Below are 13,567 nucleotides of genomic sequence, written 5' to 3'. Positions count from 1 at the left end.
ATCCAACAAAGCAGAACCCACATGTACCTTGAAAACCCTATCTTTTAAAAATTCCTGGAGGAAACGGGGCAGGCAGCCTTGGAAGTCCAACATGTAGAGAGGAGGAGGATATCAACACTCCAGCAGGTGTTATAAGCTTTCTCCAAATTGAAAAATCCAACCACAGTCTGGTATTTCCACAGAAAACCATTCATGACATGGGTGGACAAAGTGACAAGGTGGTCAACTACAGAATGGCGAGCTCAAAATCCACACTGTGAAGTGGTTAGTAGAGCGCGAGATCCAAGCCACCATACCAGGTGGCCATGAATCGTATGTTCCACCGACTTGGAAACACAGCTGGTGAGAAAAATGGGTCAGTAGCTAAAAGGAAGGTGGTTCTCCTTACCGGGATTAGGTATGGGTATGGAAGTGGCTTCACGCCAGTATCTGGGAAATGTGCCATCTGCCCACATGTGACTGCATGTACGAAGGAGAAACTGCTTGCCCGCAAGAGAAACGTGCTGAAACATCTAAATGCAAACATTGTCCAAACCTGGGATAGAAGATCAGGATGAAGTGAGAGGATCATCTAGCTCCCTCATAGTAAAGACGGCATTGCAGCATTCAAAATTCTGAAACGAGAGGGGTATCGCCCAAGCCGCCTCCACTCATTTCCAAGGGAGGAAGCTGTGGTGATAGTGAGCAGAACTCAAAATCTCCACAAAATAGTGGCCAAAGGTTTTGGAGATAGCAATACGGTCCACAATGACATCTGCTACAATCAGGCCAGAAATTGGGGAATGGACAGACAGCCGACTGAGATTGCCCCACACGATGGAAGAGGGAATGAATCTGTTGAAAGAACTAGTAAATAAAACCCAACTAGCTCTTTTGTTATCCCAAAGAATGCAATGACACTGCACAGACAACTGTTTATAACGAGTACAGTTCGTCATGGTATTATGACAGTTAAAAACATGGAGAGCACGTCTCCAAATGCAAATTGCATCATGGCATGCCTCATTCCATCAGAGGACTGGGACATGGCATGGTAAAGCTTAAGTGTGAGGTATGGAACGTTCTGCAGCGGTAAGGAGAATGTTGTTAAGGTGCTCTACCTGGTCATCACAGCTGGGAAATTGTTGTACGTCAAAGGTTGCTGGGGAGGAGTAAAGCCTCCGGTCAGCCTTAGAAAGCTGCCAATTGGGTTTTATACATGGGTGGGGGTAGGAGTCAGCAAATGGATACCGCATGGGAAATGGTCGCTCAAGTACATGTCACAGGGAACAAACCTCTGGAGATGACAGGCAAGCTGAACAGTGCAGAACAAGAGGTCTAAATGGGCACAGGTGTGCACTGAGTCTGAAAGTACATAAGTGCTCCAGTGTTAAGACAGATGAGGTTGAGTTGATTGAGGTCAGCCAAGAGAGAACCTCTCAGACAGGTTAAGGGAGAGCCCCAAAAGGGATGGTGAGCAATAAACTAACTGAGCAGCAAAAAGGGTTGAGGGAGCTGCCCAACAGGGTGGAGGAAGTCTGCCCTGGTGACACTGGATGACGGAGGGATGTAGACGTTGCAAAGAGAAAAGGTGAATCAAGGTAGGGCAATGCGGACTGCAACAGCTTGCAACCGAGTGTTCAGTGAGATGGTTTGGCTATGGACATAATTCCGGATGAGTCCACCCTCAGGGAGAAGATCAAAGAGGACTGCAAGGAAATGGGGCAGGTCAAAGCTCTTGTGAGGACCCAATTTTGTTTCTTGGAGGCAGTAAACAAGCAGACGTTGCGATTTCAAGAGCAGCTGTAATTCCTCCTTGTTTGATCTAATGTTGTGAATGTTCCATTGGAAAAAGAGTCCTAACAGGGCATGGGAAGGAGAGAGCATATGAAGGGTAGGTACCTTGGCGGCCACTGAGTGCCGCCCTTCAAAGATGTTTGTTGGCTGGAAGGACGTAAAAAGTCCTTTCCAGCTTGCCAGTTGTGTAGCAGGTGATTTTGCTGCCAGGGGCAAAGATTTGGTGGCTTGTTGCTCAGCTGTAGGAAAAGGAGATGGGGATGCTACCATGATACTGGGCAATTTTACAACCGCAGTGCTGAATTAGAGGTTGCAAATCTGTTTGGCCCTGTCCTTTTTGGAGCAAGGCATATCAAGATCGGTACTGTAAGTGCCGGATGGCAAGATGCTGCGCTTTCGAGAAGCCAACAACTTGCAAGTGACAGGGTGAAGTACCTTTTCTTCGCACAGATTTCCTAGACTGTCCGCTCATTGAAATACACGGGACAGTCTCAGTATGAGACATCACAATTGATGCAGCAGGGAGACAGTCAATCACCCTCATGAGAATCCCTACACAAGTAACACATTTGGTCATGTTTTGAAAGGACAAGCAAAGGTGGTTGTAAGGTTGACATTGGTAGCAATGCATCAGGTTTGGAATATAAGGTTGGAGCATGATGACTTTGTAGCCTGCTTTGATCTTCGGTGGAAGCACTACTCGATAAAGTGTGAGAAAAAGAGTGCATGTGGGCAATAGGATTGCATCAACATTTTTCACTACTCCATGGAGTGCAGTGACGCCCTGATCAGACAGGTAAGTTTGGATTTCTCCCTCTGTCAACCATCAAGCACCTGAGTGCAAACAACACCATGCAAAGAATTTAGCATTGGTGGTCATCAACACAAACAGGAGAGCCATGGAGGAGAGAAGCTGTAAGCAGCTGTTGGGTTTGAAAATCACAATTGGTCTCCAGAAGCAAAGTCCCAACACATTAACAAGAGCATGACTTCACAGGTCTCACAACTGCAGCACCTTTCTGAATAATAAACAGATTAACCATAGCATAGGACTGACCTCCTTCAGTATGTGATACAACAAGGAACCGAAGTGCAGCCAGGAGAGTCTTTGAATCTTTAGCCTCGTTCCATTTACATTTAGTAACATGGAGACTGAGATGATGATGATGAAGATGATGATGATGATGATGACGACGACGACTGGCTCATTACAAAAAAATCCCCCATGATTGCCAGAAGCTCCAATGGTGCACTCCTTCCAACTGGGGGGATGCATTACGGTACGGGGCAGGGGCAGCCGCAAGTGCCTGTCAGGTGAACCCTACCCATCGACCTGAGGTTGGAAATTATGCATTACCCAGTCGCCTGTTCCACACCAAATGTATGGGCCGGCATTCAGGAGTGCACAGGGAGAAAGAAGAGAGAAAGACATACCACAAATGCCAAAGCAGAGGAAGGGTAGGAGGGGGGGAGGGGGAGGCGGGAAATGTGGGACTGTTCCAACTATCGGGTTATTGAAACTAACACATTCTCACAAATATCCCAGACTTGTTCCCCAAGGGAGGGAAAAAAGAATAGCAGGAGGAGAGATATGCAGCACAGAAAGGGAAGAGGTGCTGCAAAGGCACCTTTCTTTTCACTCCAGAAGAATATTTCCCCATACATAAACTTTCTTCACTGTTTGGAAAGGTACATCCCAAACACTCTTGTACGATCATCGCACTGTTAGAAAATAAAGACTATAACATCAAAAAGGTTTCTAACATGCTTCACAAGAGACTGTTTCTCCAAGTAAAGTTACATGTCATCTACTCAAAACATATAATATTCAGAAGCCTATATTTGTTTCTCATTTTTCTATCATAAAATACTACTATTTGATGTATAAGCACATCAACTGTTATATAATTAAGTAATTCACAGTCTATTCGACAATTTACAGACAATGTCCTGTCCATTTGCATACTACGACAACTGTCACATCTCTGATAGCATTTTGAATGTTACCAAAAATTATATGTAGTCTTCAGTTTCATTGCTTCATGAATACTAGTTCTAGGAAGATTTTAACATCACTATACTATCTCAGTTACCGGTGTGTGGTAATTGTACGTAAAAATAACATGACTGTGCATTTCTACATACGAAGTTGACATTGTTACTGTAGTGTTAAAAGCATAAATTTGGGAACATTATGATCTCAAAGCATAAGAGAATGTAATCAAAGTTACAGCAGCAGTAACAAAGGCTAGATAAATAGGTTGTATTACCTTAACTTCATGAGGTGTCAGGAGATGGTATTCTGGCAGGGTGGAGATCTCCTCTGGTGTCATCGTCTCCACCCCATCTCCACTGCTATCGTGGCTGGGACTTCTGCTGCTTCTGCAGGTGGACCTTTCTTCGATAGAAGATGAGCCGTCGTCGTTTCTTTCTCTAATAAATAATTTATGTATCCCATTTAAGTCACATGTCTCTCTACAGTGAAAACATGACAATGACATAATAAATCAGCAACATAAAACACAATGCAAATATTGGTGCCTATACTCAACATATAAATAGATATGATATTAAAATGTTTTTCGTCCTCTGTGTCATTATGGATTCATATTAATACGAAGAGAACATCTGTACCAGTGATGGGACATATTCCGCATGTTAAACAAATATGATACTACTGAATTACTACTGATAACACAAAACTGCAAAACCTAATGCACAACAGTTTATATGTAACGTTAATTTAATCCCTGAAACAATAGGTTTCATACCTGTGCGACAAGTTGCTGCTCAGAAGAAGCAAAAATAATAACAATAATAATAATAATAATAAATCTGTGATATCATATACACTGTTTTATTGTTAATGAAGAAACTGCCATTTTTTCTGAGGATATTATCATAACCAGAATCATTATTAGACTTTCAATATTTTTTTATACAAGTACCTTCATCAAAGTTTACAGTGGTGACAAGTTTTATACAATAATCAATTATGAACACAGAAAAGAAAACACAAAATAACTAGCTTATTAAAGAACTAAAATATACTCTATTATCACTTAAGGAAAACACGTTATAATTATTAGTTTCTAGGAATTAATTGCAATTTAGCTAAGTTTGTACTATGCTCTTATATTTGTTTAGTGCCATTATACCAGCTGTAGGTGGTAATTTATTGAAAAAATTTATGTGTAAGTGCTTGTAGTTATTATGGACTATAGCAAGTCTTGCAGAGGGCAAATCCAACAAGTGACTGTGTACATGCACATCATAATTCGTGTTGAATTTTTCCAAATTTTTTCCAGTAGAGATTAAAAATTTATATATATACAGGCTGGGCACTGTCAGAATGCCAAGACATTTAAACAAGTTTCTGCTGGGTTCTCTGCCAAGAACAGGGCCTTGGGCATTTCTCTTTTTTACTGGGAGTATCATGGTCTCTCTTATTTGCATATAAAAGCTGTAAACCAGGTTGTTCCAATACTGCCCTATGAGGCCAGGGCAGCCACAAGTGCCCACCAGCTCATTCATTCATGGACAGGTGCAGGTAGGCTACTTGCCAGATGGCCCTATTGCATGCATTCTGCACATGTGTGACCTGCTTGGCCACCTCTGCCCACCTGCTCTTAGTCAGTGCAATAAAACTGCAGAATCAAGTGAGGTGTCGTAGTGGTTAACACACTGGACTTGCATTCAGGACGACGGCAGTTAACACCCGTGTCCAGCTGTCCTGATTTAGGTAGTCCTAAATTCTCTAAATCGCTTTACGCAAATACCGGGATGGTTCCTTTGACAGAGCACAACCGATTTCCTTCCCTTTCCTTCCCTAATCCAATGGGACCAATGACCTCTCTGTTTGGTCCCCTTCCCAAAATCAACCAACCAACCAACAATTGCAAATACTATGGCCTGATGCAAAACTGCCTGTGTGTAAACTGTTTGCCCCTCTGCCTTTTGTAACCCATTGCTTGAATAAGATTTGAATAAATGGCATGATTTATCTTCCATGCCCTAGGAGTCCAACTTTTAGATAATCATATTGTATGAGACTGAGTCAGATCCTTTGCTTAAATCAATAAATGTTCCAAACACAGTATCCTTGTTCCATACCCTTCATAAACACTCTTCATCAATGTTCCAACTGCTTCTACAGTTGACAGGTGAGACCTGAATCTTTAACTGCTTTTCACTTAAAATTCCATTGTTTTCAAAATAGCTATACATCTTTCTACACATGCAATTTTCTATTATCATAAATATGATTAGTACCTTTTGTATACATAGACAATGTAACTGCGAGTTTAAGACTTTTGAGGAAATTTCATCATTGAATACTCTGACATTGAGAGAAGTGATATTTTGATTTTCTTTGCTATACACGTTATGATGTAATTACTGAATGTAAATTGTCTTTTGGCTTAGAATTGGTTAGTTTGTTTGTGAATTTGCGAATGTAATTTAATGTGATTAAGGCCCAAGTAAATTTCTCACATCTTGTCCGTTTCACATGATGTGACCCAGGCTTCTACATCTAAGGCAGAATTATTATGTGGCGTGATGGTACTGCCACTATTTACAAAACATTCTTTGAAAGTATCATAGTCAACAAGGATACAGATTTATTTATCAAAATTATTAATTTCCCTTTTAATAACACTCCAGGCAGCATTGCACTTATATTTAGAATTTAAATATAGTCATCATTTGCACTGCACTTCACAACTTTGATTTGGAATCTATAGCCGGCCACAGTGGTCTAGTGGTTCTAGGCACTCAGTCGGGAACTGCGCGACTGCTACGATCGCAGGTTCGAATCCTGCCTCGGGCATGGATGTGTGTGATGTCCTTAGGTTAGTTAGGTTTAAGTAGTTCTAAGTTCTAGGGGACTGATGACCATAGATGTTAAGTCCCATATTGCTCAGAGCCATTTGAACCATTTTTGGAATCTCTACAGTTTTTCCATGTTTTTATGTACTTATCCTTGTCCCGACCACTTTTATATGACCTACTTTTCACAATGATTAGTAGGGTCCTGAGTTTCTTAAGTTGTAATGAGTACCATTTGTTTTCATGATATTGCACCTAACTGGTGAATGAAGTTCAGCCCTTTACTGCTTTATATTAAAGATATGTGTAACGACAATGAACATTCATGTGGCTGTCATAATGAAAATTATTGCATAGCTTACTGGATGATTTGATAATGAGCATAAAGTTGAAACTAGTCTGTCAAATAATAAAGGAAATTGTTATTTGATGGTTCTCTGCAACTTGCGTAATTTCGTTAGGCAGAATAGTTGCTGACGTCATGCCTTCCAGAATTCTGGAAACCAGAAAACTTTTTGATTGACCTCTCCGTAGACTACTGCACATACAAGAACTGGATCATAAAAACTTGCTAATCCCTTGCAACAAATTTCAAACATAATGTCTGAAAGTAAAAACAAACTTTTAACAAAGGCAGTCTCATAGAATTTAGAGAAGATTTCCTCACAAATGGAGCAGGTAATGTTTGAAAGGACTTTTGTGAGAATTTGCACCATTACCATTAATCACCTGTGTTTCTGTGAAGCAGATGGAACATTAGTGACTGATTCACCAAAACAAGGTCTGCCTTAAAAAAAAGTAACACTAGATGTACTTTGAAATCAGAGAAGAAATTCCTGAAACTCAATAAATTGTTAACCGAGTTCCAGGAATCTGTACAACAGGACTGGAAAAAACCACTGCAAAAGAAGTACATCAAGGTGGGTCTGAACTACTGCAAAAATTCTTCCACTTTGTTGCTGCCTAAAAACATATTTTACAGATCTCCTAAACTGATAAAAATTGACATACCACATGACAGTTGTACAATGCTAGTTTAAGGAAGGTTGGCAACCGCAAAATAGATGTGGGGCTAAAGAGGATGTACCAGAATAAATATAGCCTCAACAGACATTGAGAGTACCTGGGGCTGAGGATTGATTTTCTATTTAAAAAAAAATACACTAAACAATGAGTTTAAGAGTCCTGATGATGTTTGTTCTGGCTCCATTACAACTTCTTTCTTCTTTTTAATGTTGTTAGGGAAATCTCACACAAATTCTTTTATTCATTTTTGTGATGAGCACATATTTTGCTAGCTTAATAGTGTACTTTCTAAATGTGTGTAGTATTCTCACTGGATGATTATGCAACATGCATCTGATTTTCTCCAATGAATTATTTAATGCTACAGCTCAAATGTGAATGGTGTGTGCATTTAGTAAGAGCAAATTTAACAGTGCAAAATTTATAACTATCCAAAGTGTAATTAAGTCTTGACTTCTGGAATGTGTACACACTCTCATGTGAAGATGATGCGAGGAAGTCAGAGCATACAACATAAGACTCTTATTTGCAATGCACCATGTTGAAGTAAATAAAGTGCTCTTTCCAAAAGTGAATGTTAAATCACAGTAAAACCACTGATGAATAATAAATCAAATTTGAACTCTAAATATGGACAGATTACTGTAATTCTTCCATCAGTGAGGTATGTTATGGTCTCGGTATTCAGTAATTTAGTACGAAGGAAAATTCTAGAGTTAATAAGAAGACTATATATCTAATCCATCAAACACACACAACTACAATATCTAAAGACATATTACACATACATATTTCAAAGCATTTAAAAACACGTACTGATGCGTGGCAAGACACAATCCTCCTGCCTTTTTCGAATAGATTATAGACAAAACTACGGAGAATATGAAAAAGAAATAAATGATTACACACAGTAAATTCTTGATGTAAAAATCAAGGTGAACTGCTAGCTTTGAAAAATGCTTTATCTAGTGATCTACTAAGCATTTATACATTAAGAATAAAAGTAGACAAACTATAGAGCATGTGCAATATTAATGACTAAATCGGATGACTACATTTAGTACAAGAAACCCTATTACATTGAAAATTTACGTCAGAATTGCAGGAAAGCTCTGCTTGAGATGGTGTATATAATGATTTCACACTTATCCATTTGCTCTACCTTAGTTCCCCATCAGGGTTGGATGGTGCAAAGAATTTACGATGAGCCATAGCATTCCAAGTGACACAGACAATAACATGGACTAAAACAAAAGAAAATTATGATGTTACAAGAAAGTTATCCCACTAGCAGTTTTGTATGCATCAGAGGCCATAGCCATTATTGGTCAAACTAATTTTGCACCAAATAACAAGAATGTAAAGTTGTTAGGTAAATGTATGGTTTCACATAACAAACTGAAATTTGACTCAATGGAAAACTAGCACCTGCATACATATCCCACAAGTCACCAGATGGTACCACTAGTAGTCATTTCTTTCCTGTTCCACTCGCAAATAGAGCAGCAGAAAAAACGACTATTCGTACGCCTTCGTCAGAGCCCTACTTTCTCTATCTTCATGGTCCTAATGTAAAATGGATGTCGGCGGCAGCAGAATCGTTCTGCAGTTAGCTTCAAATGCCGGTTGTATAAATGTTCTCAATAATGTCCCACGAAAAGAACATCGTTTTCTCTCCAGGGATTCCCAATTGAGTTCACAAAGCATTTCCATAATGCTCGAATGTTGATTGAACCTATCGATAACAAACCTAGCAGCCCACTTCTGAATTACTTAATTGTCTTCTTTTGATCCTACCTGGTGACAATCCCAAACTTGAGCAGTGTTCGAGAAAGGGTCACTTTAGAGTTCTATGCATAGTCTCCTTGACAGATGAATCACACTTTCCTAAAATTGTCCCAATAAATCGAAGCCTACTGACTATTCACCTTTTGTACTACCACCCTTTTGTGTTTGTTCTACTTAATATCACTTTGCAAATCTTACGCCTAAATATTTAATTAATGATATGAATATAATAGAGGAAAACATTCCACGTGGGAAAAATATATCAAAAAGCAAAGATGATGTAACTTACCACACGAAAGCATTGGTATGTTGATAGAGACACTAACAAACACACAAAATTCAAGCTTTCGCAACCCATGGTTGTTTCATCAGGAAAGAGGGAAGGAGAGGGAAAGACGAAAGGATATGGGTTTTAAGGGAGAGGGTAAGGAATCATTCCAATCCCGGGAGCAGGATTTTCCCTCTAAGGTAAGTCTTTCCGCTCCCGGGATTGGAATGATTCCTTACCCTCTCCCTTAAAACCCATATCCTTTCGTCTTTCCCTCTCCTTCCCTCTTTCCTGATGAAACAATCATGGGTTGCGAAAGCTTGAATTTTGTGTGTGTGTTTGTGTCTCTATCAACATTCCAACGCTTTCGTTTGGTAAGTTACATCATCTTTGTTTTTAGATATAAATATTTGATTAATGTGACCGTCTAGCACCAGCCTACTAATGCTGTATTTGAACATTATGGGATATTTGCCCTACTCATATCCATTAACTTACATTTTTCCACATTTAGAGCAAGCTGCCATTTATCACACCAACTAGAAATTTTGTCTAAGTCATATAGTATCCTCCTACAATTACTCAACAATGACACCTTCTGATACACAACAGTGCATCAACACCCAGCCAGAGATTGGTGCTCACGCTGTCCATCTGATCATTTATGTACACTTCCTTGCAGATCTCTGCACCCAAATCAACAATTCAGTATACCCAAGATTCTTCAGTTTCTATGGACATATTTGCATACTAAGACTCACCATTTAACATGATCATTTCAAAGACAGTGAAGATTAACTGATCAGAAGAGACCGACGAAAGAAGGTCTACACAATATAAACATCACAAGTGACATACTATGAAAAGGAGGCACATTTGAAATATTAGTAACTGATTAAGATTTCATTAAGAGACTTTAAAACAAAACTTGTGAAAACTGTAAGAATAAAGAAACAACACAATGAATTCATTACAATATTTTCTGGACATAAGAGTGCAAAATACAAAATGTCCACTGACAATCTGATATGCCACATTTAAAATAGGAATTTTAAGAAAAAGAGAAAATAGCTGAAATAAAATAAAATAATTAAAGAAATACTGTGCTGCAAACTATTGCCCTTCCATCTTCATGATTCCTTTAACTTTGGTAGAGTTTTAATAAAACTAAAAAACGTACCATTAATACAAGGACAAAATTATAGTATACAAATTAATAATGACTTATCTCAAAAACAGAATGGTTTGAAAAAATATATAATTGTATGCTTACCTTTTTCTTGATTGCGATGAGAGGATGGACCCACTGCTGCCCTAGGTAAAAGGCAAACTGATACAATCAAAATATTTACCATTGATATAACTCAATTATTTAAGTCTACAAGTCAACACACTCAGCTCTCTGCTTGAACAATACACAAGTATCCTTAACAGGACAGATCTTTCCCTTAGCAGTTGTTCAGAATTATGAAACAGATTTTTTCATGTAAGTCACACCAGATTTTGGAAATAAAGATGTGTGTAAGGGGTGATCAAAAAGTTTCCATCTGAGGGGGTTGCTGCAGCGTATATGCAATTAGCGACCCCAATGCATCGACGTTTACCCAAGGGATTAACATGGCATGCACGTCTTCCCAAAGTGCATGTGGTAAATGCAGAAACAAGAACTATGGCGGCGTTATTGTGAAATGCATCCAAATAGGACCAACATGCTATTATTCTTTTCTTGGCTGCCAGAGGACAAACAAGAATAGACATCCATCGGAGAATAAAGAGTATGTACAAGGCAGCATGTCTGTCAAAAACTTCTGTTGTGGGTTGGTGTGCCAAGTTCTGTGCTGCTCGCAATTCGACACAAGATGCTGGTCGATCTAAGAGGCCAGCCTCATCCATTATGGCCAAAAAGTGTGAAGTTCATCATGCCCTATAGTCCTAATCTCTCCCTGTGTGTTTATCATGCCCTTGATCCCTTAAAAATGACTTGTCGGATGAAGATAAGCTGCAGGCAGTTCTGGGCTTCTTCATGCAGTAGGACCTGGTGTTTCACCAAATGGGTACTTTCAACCTGGTGCATTGGTTGAGTGACTGCCTCGAAGGTCACAGCAATTGTGCCTGTTCGGCATACTGATTCTGGACTGTAACCTGAAATGGAAACTTTTTGAGTGTTCCTTATATAACACCAAACTGATTAGTTGGGAGATAGTGTATAATTCAAAAAACAATTCACATTGTCACTGTGAAAAATCATAGATCCAACAAAATAAACAGCAGCATTTTTTAAATTTTTACAACTGGAATCCTGCCTGTTACGCTCAATGGACAAGTATCAGCTTAGGCAAAAGCAAATCAGATGCCATTAACAGTAACATTGTGGTAGAATTACTACTTATAGTCTGAATTTATGACTAAGAGAACAATAATTAGAATCTTATATGACAAATTACACTACTAAACATCCATCATTTAATTAATGGCAGGATAAAAACCCTCAACTTTAAAAAATTTAAGTAAGTTTGCCGCTTATTTGTGAGGCAGTTACAAATGATCATGGATTTGTATTTGTGCACTTCATTTGATAAATTATGCCATATTATATAGTGAAATCTGGCAGTCTTTGACTAAAATATTAATCGGGTAAAATAATTATATCGACCCATTAAAATACGAGATGTCAGCAAAAGAACTGATTACCCAATTTTGCTGCGAGCATAAAAAGCAGCATACTGTGTAGGTGGAGTACTCCACACTTTGGAAAATATACAGAGGCATCCATAAAATGTTGTTACTATGCACATGAAGGGAGCAGAGAAAATAACCACCCCTGCAAAACATAATATTTATCTTGTCTATTTTCAAGAAACGGATTCACAATTGGTAATCCTCTAAAAAGAGGCTATGCAAACTTTTCTTCTACACTGTAATTCGCAAAGTTTCAACAGGTTCCCATAAAGAAATTAAAAATATTTTGGCTCTCCTTATTTTACTCTTGCATATCATGAATACAAAGTGAAGTAGCTTATAAAGGAACATTTTGATCGCTCCCGAACAGGAGACAGGAGTACCTTTCTGTGGAGCTGCAATAACAAAATTACATCACTGTAAAATGCACAGTAGAGAGAAAAGATAGAGACAAGACAATTAAAAGAAGAAAACAGACTCAAGCAACACAGAGAACAGGAACAAGAGGTGTTCCAATGATGGAGATTACAAGAAGCTACCACTGAAAGAGCAGTAAAAAAGAAAGAGGAGGAATAGAGAGAGAGCAATCGGTTTCTACAGTGTAGCCAAAAATGAGCATTTTATGCTGATATCTCACACCAGTTGAACAGGAAAGGTCTGTTTACATGTAGCTCTGTCATTTGTCATCATATTTGGTTAAGTATGGCAGATTTTTTCCATCTCCATCATGGTATCATCCGTTATAAGCATCTGCTTTTACAAGGGTTATATGAAAAGTAAGGTCTGATTGGCTGCGAAATAGAAGTCACAGTGAAAATCAAAAATGTTTTACTTGCAACAGTTACCCACACCTTCCAGCTACTTCTCTACACAGTCACTGCTCTGACTTACGATTTCTGTCATAGTGTTGCACCAGCTTTCAAACACACTCGTCATATAAGGCAGCTGTCTGTGCTTTCCATCAATTCTCTATGCTGGTCTTCCGTTTGTTGTCTGTGTCATAATGTTTTCTTTATAGCCAGCAGTTCATGTGAGCAGAGATGAAAATCAAAGGGAGCCAAGTCAGAGCTGTATAGTTGGTGATAAAACACTTTCCATTGAAAATTCTGCAGAAGCTTCTTTCTTGTCCCTGCAGTAAGCAGCTGAGAATGTGTGATTGCTAAGTTATGTGGGGTTGCATGAAATCAGGCAAAATTTCTC

The 13,567-nt window shown here is 38.9% G+C and overlaps 1 protein-coding gene across 3 annotated transcripts in view; it reads right to left on the bottom strand.

Annotated features, from left to right (window-relative positions):
• Positions 1–13,567, bottom strand: part of LOC124794869 (transcriptional adapter 2B-like) — a 109,545-nt gene that overhangs the window by 54,493 nt on the left and 41,485 nt on the right. Inside the window, exons 9-10 of one of the 3 annotated variants that reach the window (XR_007016621.1) lie at positions 10,962–11,018; positions 4,047–4,209 (exon numbers count right to left, since the gene is read on the bottom strand). Coding sequence is in view for 1 of the 3 variants with exons in the window: in XM_047258548.1 (XP_047114504.1) it covers positions 4,047–4,209; positions 10,962–11,002 (204 nt within the window). In the remaining 2 variants the exon portion in view is untranslated. The remainder of the gene's footprint in view (positions 1–4,046; positions 4,210–10,961; positions 11,019–13,567) is intronic. The other 2 variants (XR_007016622.1, XM_047258548.1) reach the window with 2 other exon arrangements.

The sequence above is a fragment of the Schistocerca piceifrons genome, chromosome 4 (genome assembly GCF_021461385.2).
Source record: "Schistocerca piceifrons isolate TAMUIC-IGC-003096 chromosome 4, iqSchPice1.1, whole genome shotgun sequence".
NCBI lineage: Eukaryota > Metazoa > Arthropoda > Insecta > Orthoptera > Acrididae > Schistocerca > Schistocerca piceifrons.
This window is presented reverse-complemented; position numbering and strand designations above follow the sequence as displayed.